Source organism: Tursiops truncatus, chromosome 19, assembly GCF_011762595.2.
Source record: "Tursiops truncatus isolate mTurTru1 chromosome 19, mTurTru1.mat.Y, whole genome shotgun sequence".
In the NCBI taxonomy this organism is placed as follows: domain Eukaryota; kingdom Metazoa; phylum Chordata; class Mammalia; order Artiodactyla; family Delphinidae; genus Tursiops; species Tursiops truncatus.
The window spans coordinates 14,547,084-14,562,592 of record NC_047052.1 but is presented as its reverse complement, the minus strand read 5'-3'; the positions used below and the strand labels follow the sequence as shown (position 1 = coordinate 14,562,592).

At 41.5% G+C, this 15,509-nt stretch overlaps 1 protein-coding gene across 8 annotated transcripts in view; it reads left to right on the top strand.

Moving 5' to 3' along the window:
• Positions 1-297: 297 nt before the first annotated feature.
• Positions 298-15,509, top strand: part of PHLPP2 (PH domain and leucine rich repeat protein phosphatase 2) — a 72,550-nt gene continuing 57,338 nt past the window's right edge. For 2 of the 8 annotated variants that reach the window (XM_019935551.3, XM_033844522.2), the window contains exons 1-2: positions 298-454; positions 7,912-8,186. In XM_019935551.3, coding sequence (XP_019791110.1) covers positions 356-454; positions 7,912-8,186 — 374 coding nt within the window. In that variant the 5' untranslated portion in view covers positions 298-355. Of the gene's footprint in view, positions 455-6,018; positions 6,128-7,911; positions 8,187-11,542; positions 11,598-15,509 lie in introns of those variants that run through there. The other 6 variants (XM_019935552.3, XM_004314285.4, XM_033844523.2 and 3 more) reach the window with 5 other exon arrangements.

Below are 15,509 nucleotides of genomic sequence, written 5' to 3'. Positions count from 1 at the left end.
GGGACAGCAGCAAATAATCCTCCCTGTACCTCAGTCCGCCAAACCGAGGGCGGCCGACAACGGAGGCCCAGCCCTGCGGTGGCGCCGGGCTCCGCCCGCGAGGTCCCCGGCAGCCCGCCCAGCGGCTTGCGGCTCGCAGCTCCCAGGACGCACCGGGCCCGCGGCTACGCAGGGCCGAAACGGCTGCGGGTGGGGCGGGGCCGGCGGGGCGGCGGGTGGCAGGTCCGGCAGGGCGGCAGGGGGCGGGGCCGGCGGACTGCGGGGGGCGGGGCCGCAGGCTGTTCGCGCTCGCCGCCGAGGCTCCGTGCGGCGTAGCGCCGGCCGGGCGTCCCTGTGCAGCCTCCACCAGCCGCAGATGGGGGAGGTGGAGCCGGGTCCCGCGGGCCCGCTCGAACCGCCGGAGCCGCCCGAAGCGCCCGCGAGCCGCCGGCCGGGCGGGATCCGGGTCCTGAAGGTGAGGTGGGCGGGCGGGTTGGGGAGGGAGCGAAAGCGGGCAGAGGCCGCCCCTACCCCGCGCGGTGGCCGAGGCAGCCGGCGACCCCCACCTCGCGTCGGTCAGTCAGCCTTGCGGCTCAGTCGCCCCCAGAACCCGGCTGGAGGGGCCGCGGCACCCGCGGAGGCCTCTGCAGCTGGCCCCCGCCGAGGCCGCGGCCGCCTCCGTCCCCACCGCTGCCCATCCCTGGCCGCGTGCCACCCGCCTCGCAGGCCCACGCCTTGGGGCCGGCGTCCACCCGGTCGCCGCCGCCACTCGGCTCCTTTGGGACCCCGGGGCCCGCCTCTGCCTCCCCCGGTTGCGCACGGGGCCCCAAGGCCGGCGGCTCCTGGCCCGACAGCGGAGCTAATAGTACGCAGGGCTTTCTCCCCGGACACCTGAAGACATCACCCCAGCGGGAGGATGGCGGCGGTGATTGGCCGGGCGCTGCGGTGTGCTGGGGCTGCGCCGGCTGGAGTGGGCCGCCTCTGCCCTCGGAGCTTACCACCGAAGTTAAGACCTGCTTCTCGCTCCGGAGCGCGGGCCTGGAGGGAGAATCCCCGGAGGAGCTTAATCTCGGGGAATCGCTGGGCGTGTTGCAGAAGGGAGGAGGGGTTGGACAAAAAGGGGCATTCCTGCTGGCGGGAGTGGGGCTGACAATCCAGAGAGACGGAGACGGGGGAGCAGTTATGCAACAGGCAGCTAACGGGGCTTTCGGCAGGAATTGGGGGGGAGTAGGAGGAGTGAAGGCAGATGCAGGCAAGGGGGGGAGTGGAGTCTTGAAGGTGATGACAAGAAGTTAAAATGCACAGGAATTGTAGGGTGGGAAGGGGACAGTGAAGGTGGTTAAAAGGAGGGGTTGTGGGAGACACACTGGATGGAGTTTTCTACTAGCCTTCGAAATAGTTGGAGAGAAATTTTTCTGTAGGTCAGATATGTAAACTAGGTGTCCTGGAGATGGAGTGGAATTCCTTCTAAAGTTCTAGAAGAGGAATCAGCAGGCTTTAAAACTTGCCAGAGAAAAGGAAGAGAGAAAAGAAAATTTAGATTTGACGTGTTTCAAAACTACTTTGCAAAACAATGAAAATACATAATGTTTAAAAATTCATTAAGTAATAGTTGTTCTTTGGGATTGAGGGTGCGACTGTATACTCGCTACTAAGATTATACGTAGGGCATCACAAAGAAACAACATTGGAAAAAAATAATAGATTTGAAGCATCTGGTGAATCCATGAAACAACATAAATTAGAACTCTAAAATATAAAACTTTTTTTCTGCTGCTACCTCCCAGTCTTAATGCAGCAACTTAAAGAAATAACTTTTCATAGTTTATCTCCACTTCTGCATAGACCTTATACATATTTACTTTAATCATGTTTTATATTAAATATAATTACATTATATTAAATATAATTTATATTAAAATTATATTTTAATTAAATATAATTACTCAAAGGCTTTTGGATATTTACTTAAAACTGTAAGGTCACAAAAATGTAAATTGTGAATGAACTTAAAAAAGTTCTGCTTGCCTGGCTTATCAGGAAAGGGCAGGTCTGAGAGATAGGTAATGCCCTCTGGCCTAGAAGGTAAACAGCCTTGGCTATTTTTACAACTATTTTTTGGTGGAGAGAGAGTGAGTTGTGGGAGGGAAGGAATTGAGAAATGAGGATGTTTTTTGAAGGGTTCGACCTTCCTGCACTTCCAGGAAGTGGTCCAACCTACCACTGGTTCCGTGGGGTTCCAATCTGGGGACCATTAGAAAGAGTCCAGAAATTAATCTTGATTATGGTGCTGAGCTGGTGATGTGGGAGGCTCACAGTGTCTTAGACCTTTGCATCCTTGCAAATAAATGGGATCGGCTGTGAAGAATAGGTGCGGTGTGTTCTACAGACAGAAGTTCCCTTCAGTAGCTGAGTGGTTGAATTTTGTGTCAGGTGAAACTGGAAAGGAATATGTAAGTAGAAGACTTTCAGAATTGGGAAGAAAGCCATAGTTTCCTACATGTTCTTTTCTGAAAACCCTTTTAAAAAGGCTTACCATTCTTTTTTGTAACTCTTCTATACTTAATACCAGATCATGAACATCATTATTGTCAAAGAGTATAGATCGTCATAAAAAGGCTAATATAGCTAAACTGGTGTAACTTTAGCCAGATTAGATCTAGGTCCACCATATGGCCTACTGGAAAATTTGATTCAAAATCTGCCCCCAGATTTATTTAGCAAATTGCTATTTATTTATTTATTTAAACATCTTTATTAGAGTATAATTGCTTTACAATGGTGTCTCAGTTTCTGCTTTATAACAAAGTGAATCAGTTATACATATGTCCCCATATCTCTTCCCTCTTGCATCTCCCTCCCTCCCTATCCCTCCCCTATCCCACCCCTCTAGGTGGTCACAAAGCCCCGAGCTGATCTCCCGGTGCTATGCGGTTGCTCCCCACTAGCTAGCTATTTTACGTTTGGTAGTGTATATATGTCCGTGCCACTCTCTCACTTTGTCCCAGCTTACCCTTTCCCCTCCCCGTATCCTCAAGTCCATTCTCTAGTAGGTCTGCATCTTTATTCCCATCTTGCCCCTAGGTTCTTCTGACCATTTTCTTTTTTTTTTTTTTTAGATTCCATATATATGTGTTAGCATATGGTATTTATTTTTCTCTTTCTGACTTACTTCACTCTGTATGACAGTCTCTAGGTCCATCCACCTCACTACAAATAACTCAGTTTTGTTCCTTTTTATGGCTGAGTAATATTCCATTGTATATATGTGCCACATCTTCTTTATCCATTCATCTGTTGATGGACACTTAGGTTGCTTCCATGTCCTGGCTATTGTAAGTAGAGCTGCAATGAACATTTTGGTACATGACTCTTTTCGAATTATGGTTTTCTCAGGGTATATGCCCAGTAATGGGATTGCTGGGTTGTATGGTAGTTCTATTTTTAGTTTTTTAAGGAACCTCCATACTGGCTGTATCAATTTACATTCTCACCAACAGTGCAAGAGGGTTCCCTATTCTCCACAGCAAATTGCTATTTGGAATGTAGTCCTTTATAACTGTAGTTGGAATATAAGTATGAGATTTTTAATACTCTTTAAGATTATTAGGAGTATCCTTGAAGCAGAAATTTCCAGATGTTTGGAAATTTGAAGAGGTTTTTTTCTTTTTTTTTTTTACTCTGTAGAAGAAATGAAGTTATAATTAATCTAGTCAGTGGATTCTGTGAGATGCATTTTTTCAATAATAGTTTCAGGTTTTTATCAAAATAATGTGTTTGTATGGCTTTTAAAATCAATTACTACCAAAAAGATTTTAATGAACTGAAATATTCTTCCCCTCTTTATCTCATCCACCCCTTCCAAAATATTCCTTAGCATGTATATTCCTAGAGATGAGCCCATATTCTAAAGTTTTGAATGCAGAAACATATCTCCTACTTTAGGATATTTCACAGTCTAGTAGAACTCACTGAGTATGAAGAGTTACTTCAGTAGATCCTGTTCTACCATGCATACCTTAGAGTTAGTTCATTGGGCGTTTAATAGTTTATCACCTTTGAACTGATCAGAGCCCTCATTTTTAGAGGGTTTAAAGTGTAAAACTGAAGTGGGTACTTAAATCATGGCTTACTCTGAAGATTTCGTCTTTCTAGAAATATCTTTAAGTCTTAAATGTGCTCTTTATACACTTGTTTGATGTGAGGGTGATTATAGATATGTTCCCTTTTAGAGAAACTTGTCAATAGTTCTTATATAAGAGTAAAGGGAGGAAATAAAGTGTTCTCCATCTAGCATTTCCAGTGGAATAGTGATTCTAAAAGCTGCAAGCATCTCAGAGGACAGAAGTGACCTTTCCAACATTTACCTGGTGGTTTAGGCAGTGGAGAAGGAAGCACTAGGTAATTCAGCAGTAACTAATGATAGCTAAACAGTCCATCTAGATTGTTGCCAGAAGGCTATGCTTGTTTGGTATCTAGGCCGTTAAATGCCCATTGAACAGGTTTAAGAGAATGATATCTACTAAAGTTCTAACTCAGCAGTTTATTTTCATGGGGTGGAATATATCATATAAACAGGAGATACATTCTTTGACCAAAACACATGGGTTTCAACAGTGTAAAAGTTCTTAAAACTTTATGTATAGTCTTTTTTTTTTTTTTTTTTTTTTTGCGGTACATGGGCCTCTCACTGCTGTGGCCCCTCCCGTTTCGGAGCACAGGCTCCGGACGCGCAGGCTCAGTGGCCATGGCTCACGGGCCCAGCCGCTCCACGACATGTGGGATCTTCCCGGACTGGGGCACGAACCCGTGTCCCCTGCATCGGCAGACGGACTCTTAACCACTGCGCCACCTGGGAAGCCCTATGTATAGTCTTAAGGGAAATAGATATACACATTAAAAAATGACTGTTAAAAATCCTCACAGAAGAAGAATCATGGATGAACTAATGTAATACTTCCTGGGGTCTGCCTTGACTTTTCTAAGATTGATAAGGTTAGTGGGATATTATTTGACCTTAAAAAGGTTTTTTAAAGAAGCTTTTTGGTGGATGTGTGGAGTGGTGTCCACTGGCCCTCTCTTAATAGCAGTGAGCAAAATTTCTCTCCACTGAGTGCAGAATGCAGAGCTTCCTTGTATAAATGTTACTGCACTGTATAGAATACTGTTTTCAGATGGTTCAGTTGACCTTTACCAAAGATTAAAAAATAAGGAATATTTAAAATCACTGTCTAATTATGCAGTGGTTAAGATTATTTAGTGGTGCAAATATGATGGTCCCTGTGTTTATAAAATATGTGCTCAAAAGCCCTTTGTTAATTCTGAGATGTTCAGCTTTGAGAAAATGCTCTTTATGAGAAGAAAGATGCCTAGTTCCCACTTGTAGCAGGGGTTTATCCTATTTATCTAAAGTTAGAATCAGTAATAATCCTCATGGTTTTGATTAGCTGTACTTAAATCCCTAAGATCTGTAAAATGATCGATTCACCTATTATAAATTTAAACAATGAAGCCATTCTTGATTTCTTGTTTTTCTTTTTCTCCATGTGGGGAATACCTTCTAACTTTTCCTTCCCCTTTCTTTATCATCTTCAGAGATTTAATTTTAGGCGCTACAGTTATTCTCAAATATTTAATCTCAGTAATTACAAAAATAATATTTGCTTTATTTATAGATATTTCTGTTTTCCAATGAGGAATAGTAGCAAAAGTATTTTATTTACTTTGTGGCTGATACAGAGGAAAGGTGATAGGGTTTCCTATAAAAATGGAGGTTTTTTCCCCAAGTTTGTTCAACTTCTTGCTAAAGCTAATAAAGTACAGACTGGGAATAAATGTCTGTGACATCAGTGAGTTCTGCATGCATCTCTGGGCCACCCAGGTGCTAAGGTACTGTAATAGGTTCTCAGTGTATAAGAGAAGAAGAAATACCAAATAAATAATTAAAAACTCATTGTGATTTACATGGGAATGGAAGTATGTTTAAGGTGAAGAAGTTCTGTGGAGGAGAGTGTAGAGTTATTAATTCTTTTTAATTAGTAGGAGAAAGCAGGGATGGGAGACATGGAAAGCTCCACAGAGAGGGTGACGTTTGAGTAATTTTGAAGAATAACTACTCAGATGGACAAGATGGAGAAGGACATTTCAGGCAAGTCACAGAATTGTGGAATAGTTGGTGTGTTCGGGGAGTTGGATATGACAAACAGAGTGACATACAGTGGGGAGTGGCCCTAGAAAGGTGGGTCAGTGTAATTGTTTGTGGAAATTAGTTTTTTATTAATGGGAATAGAAATGGCCCATTTAAAAAAAATAGAGCAGGTAAATATTGATCTTTAGAAACTTGTTATATTGCTGTAGCAGTTGTTTTTGCTCTGAGATAATGTGACTTCACAATGTGTATGCATACCTAAGTTATCAAATGCAACAGTAATTTTTCTTTTGAAACATGAGGATAATGGAAAGAATATTTGTGCAGTATTGTGTTGATTCTGTAGTTCCTTATTTGGGTTATGAGGCAGAGGACTAGGACCCTAGAGGAACTTTCAGTTTGCATATGGAGACATACAGAAATGTTTATTGCAGCATTATTTCCGACACTGAAAAATTAGAAACAAACTAAATGCCCTCAGCAGGAGAATGGATAAATTTCAGTGTATTTGTATAATAGAATGTTATTCAAGAGAATGAGCAGGGTGTATTAATCATAGATACATCTCTAAACCAATGTTGAATCAAATAAAAAAAATTGCAGGGTGAAACATAAGTATGTTAGGTTTTAGATAAAGTTTTAAATCATGTAAAACAATACTATATAGAGTTTATAGATATATACTTATATGGCAAACATAAAAAATGCATGGGAGGACTTCCCTGGTGGCACAGTGGTTAAGAATCCGCCTGCCAATGCAGGGGACACGGGTTTGAGCCCTGGTCTGGGAAGATCCGACATGCCATGGAGCATCTAAGCCCGTGAGCCACAACTACTAAGCCCACATGCCACAACTACTGAAGCCCACGCACCTAGAGCCCGTGCTCTGCAACAAGAGAAGCCACCACAATGAGAAGCCCGTGTACCACAACGAAGAGTGGCCCCCGCTCGCCACAACTAGAGAAGGCCCATGCGCAGCAACACAGACCCAACGCAGCCAAAAATCAATCAACCAATCAAACAATCAATAAAAATCAGAAATTAAAAAAAAATGCATGGGATGATAAACACTATAGTAGAGTGTTTATTTCTGGGGAGAGAGGGAGGTGAATGGGATTTTTTTAGGTAGTAGGTGGCTTTAGCTATATATGTAAGGATATATCATATATATGTTCTTTAGAATAATGATCTGAACTAAATATGGCAAAATGTTAAAGCTTGTGAAAATTAGGTAGTAGGTACACTACTGTTCTTGACATTTTTATGAAAACATAAAGAAAAAAAAAGATCAGAAGATGACTGACAGGGACTTTCCTGGTGGTTCAGTGGTGAAGAATCGGGCTTCCAATGCAGGGGACATGGGTTTCGATCCCTGGTTGGGGAATTAAGATCCCACATGCCACGAGGCAACTAAGCCCATGCGCCTCAAACTACAGAACCCACATGCCCTGGAGCCTGTGCGCCACAATTAGAGAAAGAAAACCCGCACACCGCAATGAAGTTCCCGTGTGCCGCCACTAAGACCTGACGTGGCCAAAAATAAAAAAGTAAAAAAAAAGTAAGAAAAAAAAAAGATGATGGACAGAGACATGAACAGCTAGCAGTAAAGAGAATGAAAATTTTCAGTTTAGGGCTGGGCATGGCAGGTGCAGAAGGCTCTGTGAGAGGAGGCGGTACTGAGTCAAGTTTTGGTGACTACGGAGTGGAAAGGTGGGCTGAGGACTGAATGTGTCTAATTCAGTCAGACATTTGAGCTAATGATTTCTTTTTCCTGACGTTTTTAGAGAACTATGAAACGCAATGGGAGCAGACATTGTCTGAATAGGAGAAGTAGGTTTGGTTCTCGAGAGAGAGACTGGCTGCGAGAAGATGTGAAGAGAGGCTGTGTTTACCTGTACGGAGCAGACACCGCCACGGCCACTGCAGCCAGCACCTCTGCCACTGCCTCCTCCTCCGACTTACATCTTGTCCTTTGCACAGTAGACACGCCAGCGTCAGAAATCTGTGCTGGAGAGGGAAGGGAACGTCTTTATTTGCAGCTTCATGGAGACCTGGTCAGGTGAGGTCAGAGTTTTACCACTAATTCTCCTGCAGTATAAGTCACATGTGTTTCTGCTTGGAAGTGGGCTTTAGGACCTCATTCTTGCTGGAGCTGATGATGATTATGGGGTCACTAGGCTTGAAAAAAGATTTCTCCCTGGAATGCTGACATTAGGATTCTTGAATTTAAAAACTGTCAGTTTTTAAAGGAAAAGGAAGGAAAAATTGATAATTACTTCATTTGGATTATATCATAGGTCGGATATCTAAATTTAAAATAAATATTTTTTTAAAGATTTTTTAAAAATTAAATTTATTTATTTTTGGCTGCATTGGGTTCTTCGTTGCTGTGCGCGGGCTTTTCTCTAGTTGCGGTGAGTGGGGGCTACTCTTCGTTGCGGTACCCGGGCTTCTCATTGTGGTGGCTTCTCTTGTTGTGGAGCACGGGCTGTAGGCGCACGGGCTTCAGTAGTTGTGGCTCACAGGCTCTAGAGCACAGGCTCTGTAGTTGTGGCTTGCGGGCTTAGTTGCTCTGTGGCATGTGGGATCCTCCCGGACCAGGGCATGAACCTGTGTCCCCTGCATTGGCAGGCAGATTCTTAACCACTGCGCAGCCAGGGAAGCCCAAAATAAATATTTTTAAAGTTTTTAAGTAATACATATAAACAGAATGAAATAGAAATGTATAAAAGGAAATAGAATGAGAAGTACCTATGGTCATGCATGAGTATGTGTCATTATTTGTATATAAATTTTAAAACTAATGGTGCTACATGCAACATGTCAACTTAATATCTCTTAGAAATCTTTCCATATTAATGTTTATATAATTTTCATTTATTTAATGGCTAAATAGTATTTCATTTTATGAATCTACCACAATTTTAGCTAGTTTGCTATTAATGGACATGTAAGTTGTTACCAGTTTTTTTTACTACAAGTACTGTTGCAGTGAATATCCTTGTACCTGTGATATTTCTCCCATGTGGAAGTCATCTGTAGGGTAAAGTCCTAGAAGTGGAATTGCTGGCTCAAAGGGTATGTGCATGTTTAATTTTGAGAGATTTTGTCAAATTCCTCTTCATAGAACTTATACTTCGATGAATAATATAAAAGTATACCTATTTCCCCCTTACTTTCTCCAGAATATGTTAAATTTTTCATATACAGACACATCCTCATGCACGAGCACATACTTGATTGTGAATAGAAATGATTGTCAACAGTTTTTAGAGAATCATAAATTCAGCATTCCAAGGACAACTCTTTTTTCAAGGCTGATGACTTAGATTTTTGCAAATCTGATAAGAATTTTGTTATTTTGTTTTAATTTTCATTTATATTAATGAGTTAGGTTGAGCATATTTTCATAGGTTTAATTTCTTTAAAATCTTTTTTTTAATTTTTTTTTTGTTGTACGCGGGTCTCTCACTATTGTGGCCTCTCCCGTCGCGGAGCACAGGCTCCGGACGCGCAGGCTCAGCGGCCATGGCTCATGGGCCCAGCCGCTCCACGGCATGTGGGATCTTCCCGGACAGGGGCACGAACCCGTGTCCCCTGCATCGGCAGGCGGACTCTCAACCACTGCGCCACCAGGGAAGCCCTGATTCAGCTTTTTAAAAAAAACTGTTAGTTCTTTGAGTTAGACCTCAAATAAGAGCTCCTTAAGTGCCTGACCATTGACTTTCTCTCCTTCCCTTTTCCTGTAATAAATAAATGTCTCAAAACAGAATTCAAAACTGTGGATTCAGTACTGTTGAAAGTGAGAAAGGAGGCACCCACTTACACCTAAAAATGTGGCAATGATAGTAACACCTTTAGCTGAGCTAAACATTGATATCATTTTAAAGTCTAAACTGGGGTTTATTATTATTTTCCTTTAGGATTTGGACTAATTCCTGAAAAAGTAGACTAGCACTTGAATGTTTTCCTTGTTCACCAGTTAACTACATTTCCTAAATCCATTTGTAAAACGAAAGGATCAGACTGGGTGACCCTTAGGCTTTTCTAAATCTTAACACTGATTCCGATCTAATTTTATCAGGTGGAAAGCCTTGACCTACATTATAGCTGGTAGTGATTGACGGAGTTCAAGTATTTAAACCTAAGACTTATTACTCATCTGTATACTAATGTGTATATACACAAAAATACTAGAAAAGTGGAGAAAACCCCACTTGAATTGGCTTGCTACTACCAGTTGTGTAGCTAAGAATCCAAATGTGATACAATTTACTTTAGTGAACTAAACTGTACTTAAAATGGAGAGTTTGTCTCTTTTTAGTCCTGTAGCCTTGATAATTTCTAATGAAGTAGCTCTTTGAAAACATAATTGGTTATAAAATAATGAAAACACTGTTGAACTGTGGTTTGAAGATATGAATATATTTTCTTTTTTTAAAAATTAAAAAAATTTGTACAATTTTTAAAGGTTACACTCCATTTGCAGTTATTATAAAATATTGGCTGTATCCCCTGTGCTGTACACTACATCCTTGTAGCCTGTCTGACATCCAGTAGTTTGTGCCTCCCACTACCGCCTCCACGCCCCCCCCCCCGCCCCCCGCCCCGGCTGTGTTGCTCCTCCACCCCCCACTGGTAGCCCCTAGTTTGTTCTCTATATTTGCAAGGCTGCTTCTTTTTTGCTACATTCACTAGTTTGTTGTGTTTTTAGATTCCACATAGAAGTGCGATCATACATTATTTGAGATCCGAATATATTCTCATCACTGGAATAGGAGCTCAAGAAGCCTCAGCCAGCCAAAAAAATGATGATGATATATTTTAGCTAACATTAAGTGCTTTCTTTTGCTAGTTAACGGGCTTACTGCTTTATGCACATTTTCTCATTAAATCCTCACAGTAACTCTAAGAGAGGTAGGGTTATTCCTTTCCAATGAGGAAAATTGAGGCTCTTCGAGAGGTCCAGTAACTTGTTCAAGGCCAGGCAGGTACTGCCAAGCAGTTGGAATGTTGACATCATTCATGATAGATGGTGGACTTCCTTCCGAGTAGGGGAACTGGCACAGTGTGCCTTGCTCAGTTTCACTATTTAATCATAATTGTTTAAAGATCTTTTTTAGACCTCTTACTCAACGGTTAATTGCTTGAGTTCAGTCTTATGTTTATCGCATCAGAAGAATAGGTACTTTCTTTGTAATAGCTCTTCATAAGATAGTTGACAGTCTAACACAATATCTTTTTTTAATAACATTTTTTGCTGCTTAATGAAGTGTGATTTATATTCATTGTAGAAATTTTGGAAAAATGAAAAAGTATAAAGAGAAATAATTTTCATTGCTTATGCTTTTTGTAGATTATCTCACTTAATCCTCATAACAATCTTGTGAGGTAAATACTTTCCCTATTTTATAGATGAGGAAAATGAGTCTTAAAAGAGTTAATCATCTCACCTAGAATCACTTGGCTGGTAAGTGTAGAGCTGGAATTTGAACTCTGGCATTCTGACACCAGATTCCATATATTACCTCCCCCTTCCCCCGCCATGCTGACATTTTTTTTTCCAGATCTTTTTCAAAATGAGTGTGTGTGTAATTTTTTTAAATTACGTATTTGGACCTACACCATATATTCAATTTTATTTACTGCTTACTTCAATTAATTTCCTTGTGTCATTAAAAATTCCTTAGATACCAGTTTTAATAACTAGAGAATATTCTATTTTATGCATATACTATAACTTGTTTAAAATTTGAGAAATTATGTGCAGTAATGGTGTAGAGCTTGGATTCTGGATTGAGAGTGTGTGTGTTCAAATTGGCTGTGTTACTATGCAAGTTGCCTAACGCTTTGTCCTCAGTTTACTAATCTGTACAATGGAGGATGATGATATTTACATTATAGAGTTATCACGAGGATTAAATAGATTATACATGTTATGAAGATTAAGTGAATTAATGCTTGTAACGCTTCTTAAACTCGAATGTCCAGCTGGGGAGCTTGTTAAAATGCAGATTCTGATTCAGTGGCTCTGGGGTGGGGCCTGTGGGTCTATATTTCTATTAAGCTCCTAAGTGATGTGCTACACTTTGAGGAGCAAGGAAGTAAACTTCTTAAAATGATGCCTGGACCTAGTAAGTGCTCAATAAGTGTTACCTGTTTGGGTTGTTTCAAGTCACTCAACCCTTAGAAGTAGTGTGATGACTAAACCTTTGCCCATGACTCTTTACATTGTTGATTTCCGTGAACTAGGTCCTAGAAATGGGATTACTGGCACTATAATTACCCCATGTTTTTCCTAAATCATCCATGATTTCCTTCTTTCCTTACTCTTTTTTAATCATAGACTTGTCACTTGAATTTAACAGAGGGATTACTAGTTTATAGAATTTTAGCACTTGAAGGAACCTAAGAGAGATGCCTACTAGCAGGGGTCTCTAACCCCTGGCACTGGGCCACACAGCAGGAGGTAAGCAGTGAGTGAGTGAAGCTTCATCTGCTGCTCCCCATTGCTCACATTACCGCCTGAACCCCCTCCCGCTGCCCCCCACCAGCCTCCCTGCCACCGATCCGTAGAAAAATTGTCTTCCACGAAACCGGCCCCTGGTGCCAAAAAGGCTGGAGACTGCTGCCTACTAGTAAAATGAACCTAACCTACCAGCCTCACCATCCACTGCCCTTTCCATCCGGAAATACGTGTGGGGGCAGGGCTTTTGGTTATCACAGCTACAGGGGAGGGTTACCAGCATCTAGGGTCAGCATTCAGGACAGGGAGCCTTAATGTCCTCAATGTGTGGGACCATCTTGTACAGCAAAGAATTGTCCTACCTAAAAGGCCAGTAACTTCCCCATGGGAATCACTGAAACCATTATCTTTCCTTTTATGGATGTGAAACAGAGGTCTGGAGAGGTCAGGTCCAAAGCACATTCCTGCAGCTGCCTGGTGCTAGTGCTCTAGTTGGAACACAAGTATCCTGTCTCCCAGTCCAGTGCCCTTTACATGATACTATTTGGTCTGTCTGTTTTATTGGACTGTTAAAGTGACAGATGACTCAGTAGTGAAGCTTAGTGTAGTCATTGCCTTCTCTTTGAAAAGTTGTAAAAATATCACATGTAACAAAATGAAGTGCCCTTTGGCTCATGGTCATATTTTTACTTTTATTTTCAGTCATCAAAATGACTAAGATTTCTGTGGTTGATACACTATCTTTTAAGATAAGCTAAGAATAGATAAAATATATCTAACAGAAAATTATGCCCTCAGGATTTGGGATCCTGAGTTCTAATTCCTTTACTATCAGTGACTTGCTGGGTGACCTCTTAACAAGTCACTATAGTTTTGTTTTACCATATTTTGATATTGTAAAAGTGGAATGAAAAGTCCTGTTTCAGGATACATACTGAGCTGATTAACCCTGAGGAAGGAAAAGGATTATTTTTGTTTTGTGTTTCATATTTCTGTAGTATTTTAAAGCTTTAAAAGAATGTGTTACACATTAAGTAATTTGTTTTTATTAAAACTTTGTTTTGTTTTTACATTTTAATACTTCTAAAATCAGTGTGTATCTTACAGTTGTTGGTAGGTCATAGTCTAACTGGCAGTGTTTTTTCTTTCTTAATGGTTGTTACAATGCCCTCTGGTTTACTGCAGTACAGTTCTGACACTAACCATGCAGAGTTTGCACAAACTTCCTTCACAAGTTAAAGGACATTACACCTGAGACTAACACAACGTTGTTAATCAGCTATACTCCAATATAAAATAAAAATTAAACAAACAAACAAACAATTTAAAGGGCCTGGTGTCCAACAAGACCACCCTGACTTTACACTCTGGTTGCACTTCAGGCCAACTGGATAAAAATTTAGGGGGCTCCCATGACCCTTCAGGTTCAATAATTCACTAGAATGTCTCACAGAACACAAGAAAGCAATATTTAAGATTACAATTTTCGTATAAAGGATACAAATCAGGACCAGCAAAATGAAGACACACATAGGGCGAGGTCTGGGAGCATCCGTGTTACCCTCCCAGCACATTAGTGTGTTCATCCATCGGGAAGCTTCAGTACAGAGTTTTTATTGAGGTATTATAGCATAGGCTTGACTGATTTAATCATTGATCAGGTAGGTGCTTGAACTCAAATCTCCAGCCCTCCCCTCTCCCAAGGTCGGGCTCACTCCAAGCCCCAGCCCTGTCTTCACGTGGTTGGTCTTTCTGGTGACCAGCCCCCATCCTGAGTCAGCTCATTTCTTAGCATAAACCTAGGGGTTATCCAAGGGGCTCATGAATAACTAAGACACTCGCATTACTCAGTAAACTCTGAGGATTTAGAATCTACCCCACAGGAACCAGGGACCACGAAGGCTAGAAAGACTCTCATACAACAATGATGCATAAAAATAGTCTATCTTTCAAATGGTGATGTATTAGACTAATGACGTACAGTAATTTTAAAACATAACTTTTTATGTTTCTTGATGTAAGTTAACATATGAAGTGCTTTGAGCTCTCTTCTGCATACATTTTTAATCTACATTTAGAAAATAATATTGTTTCCCTAAAGGAGGCTAGGCTTTGTAAGGAAACCGACACAGGTTCAAACCCTGATGCCATATGTACTAATTGTGTGACTCTCTGAACCTCATTTTTCTTATTTCCTAGTTTTGTAAAATGTGAGATACTTCCCAGCATAGTGTCAGGTATGGGGTAAACATTCATCGAAGTATCCTTGTTGTTTGTATCATGATCTGTATTGTCGGTCTTCAAATTTTGCAGATTTTACCTTTATAGATGGCCAGAGATTGAGTTTTAACCTGACTTTGATGTAGAGAATGCTGCTCTGCTTTGTTAGGGTCTTGGATACAATATGTTGGGTTTTAATAATGTATACTTTTGGGCTTCCCTGGTGGCGCAGTGGTTGAGAGTCCGCCTGCCGATGCAGGGGACGTGGGTTCGTGCCCTGGTCCAGGAAGATCCCACATGCCGCGGAGCGGCTGGGCCCGTGAGTCATGGCCACTGAGCCTGCGCATCCGGAGCCTGTGCTCCGAAAAGGGAGAGGCCACAACAGTGAGAGGCCTGCATACCAAAAAAAAAAGAAAAATAATGTATACTTTTGCCTCCCACTATTAACTAGAATCCTTGTGAAATGATACCTGGAATGAAATGTACTCTTCTCTTACCTCTAACTTAACTGTGGGCGCTGTTCAGATTGGCTAAGAGCTGCAAACACTGTTGATAGCATTACTGTATTGGTTGGCTGGTTTGGAGAAAAATAACCATATCCACATATATTCAGATTTACAAGGACTATTGTAGCTCCTTGAAGCATTAGAAGCAAACTAAAACTGTTAACAATAGTCATATTGTCTCTTCTTAAAG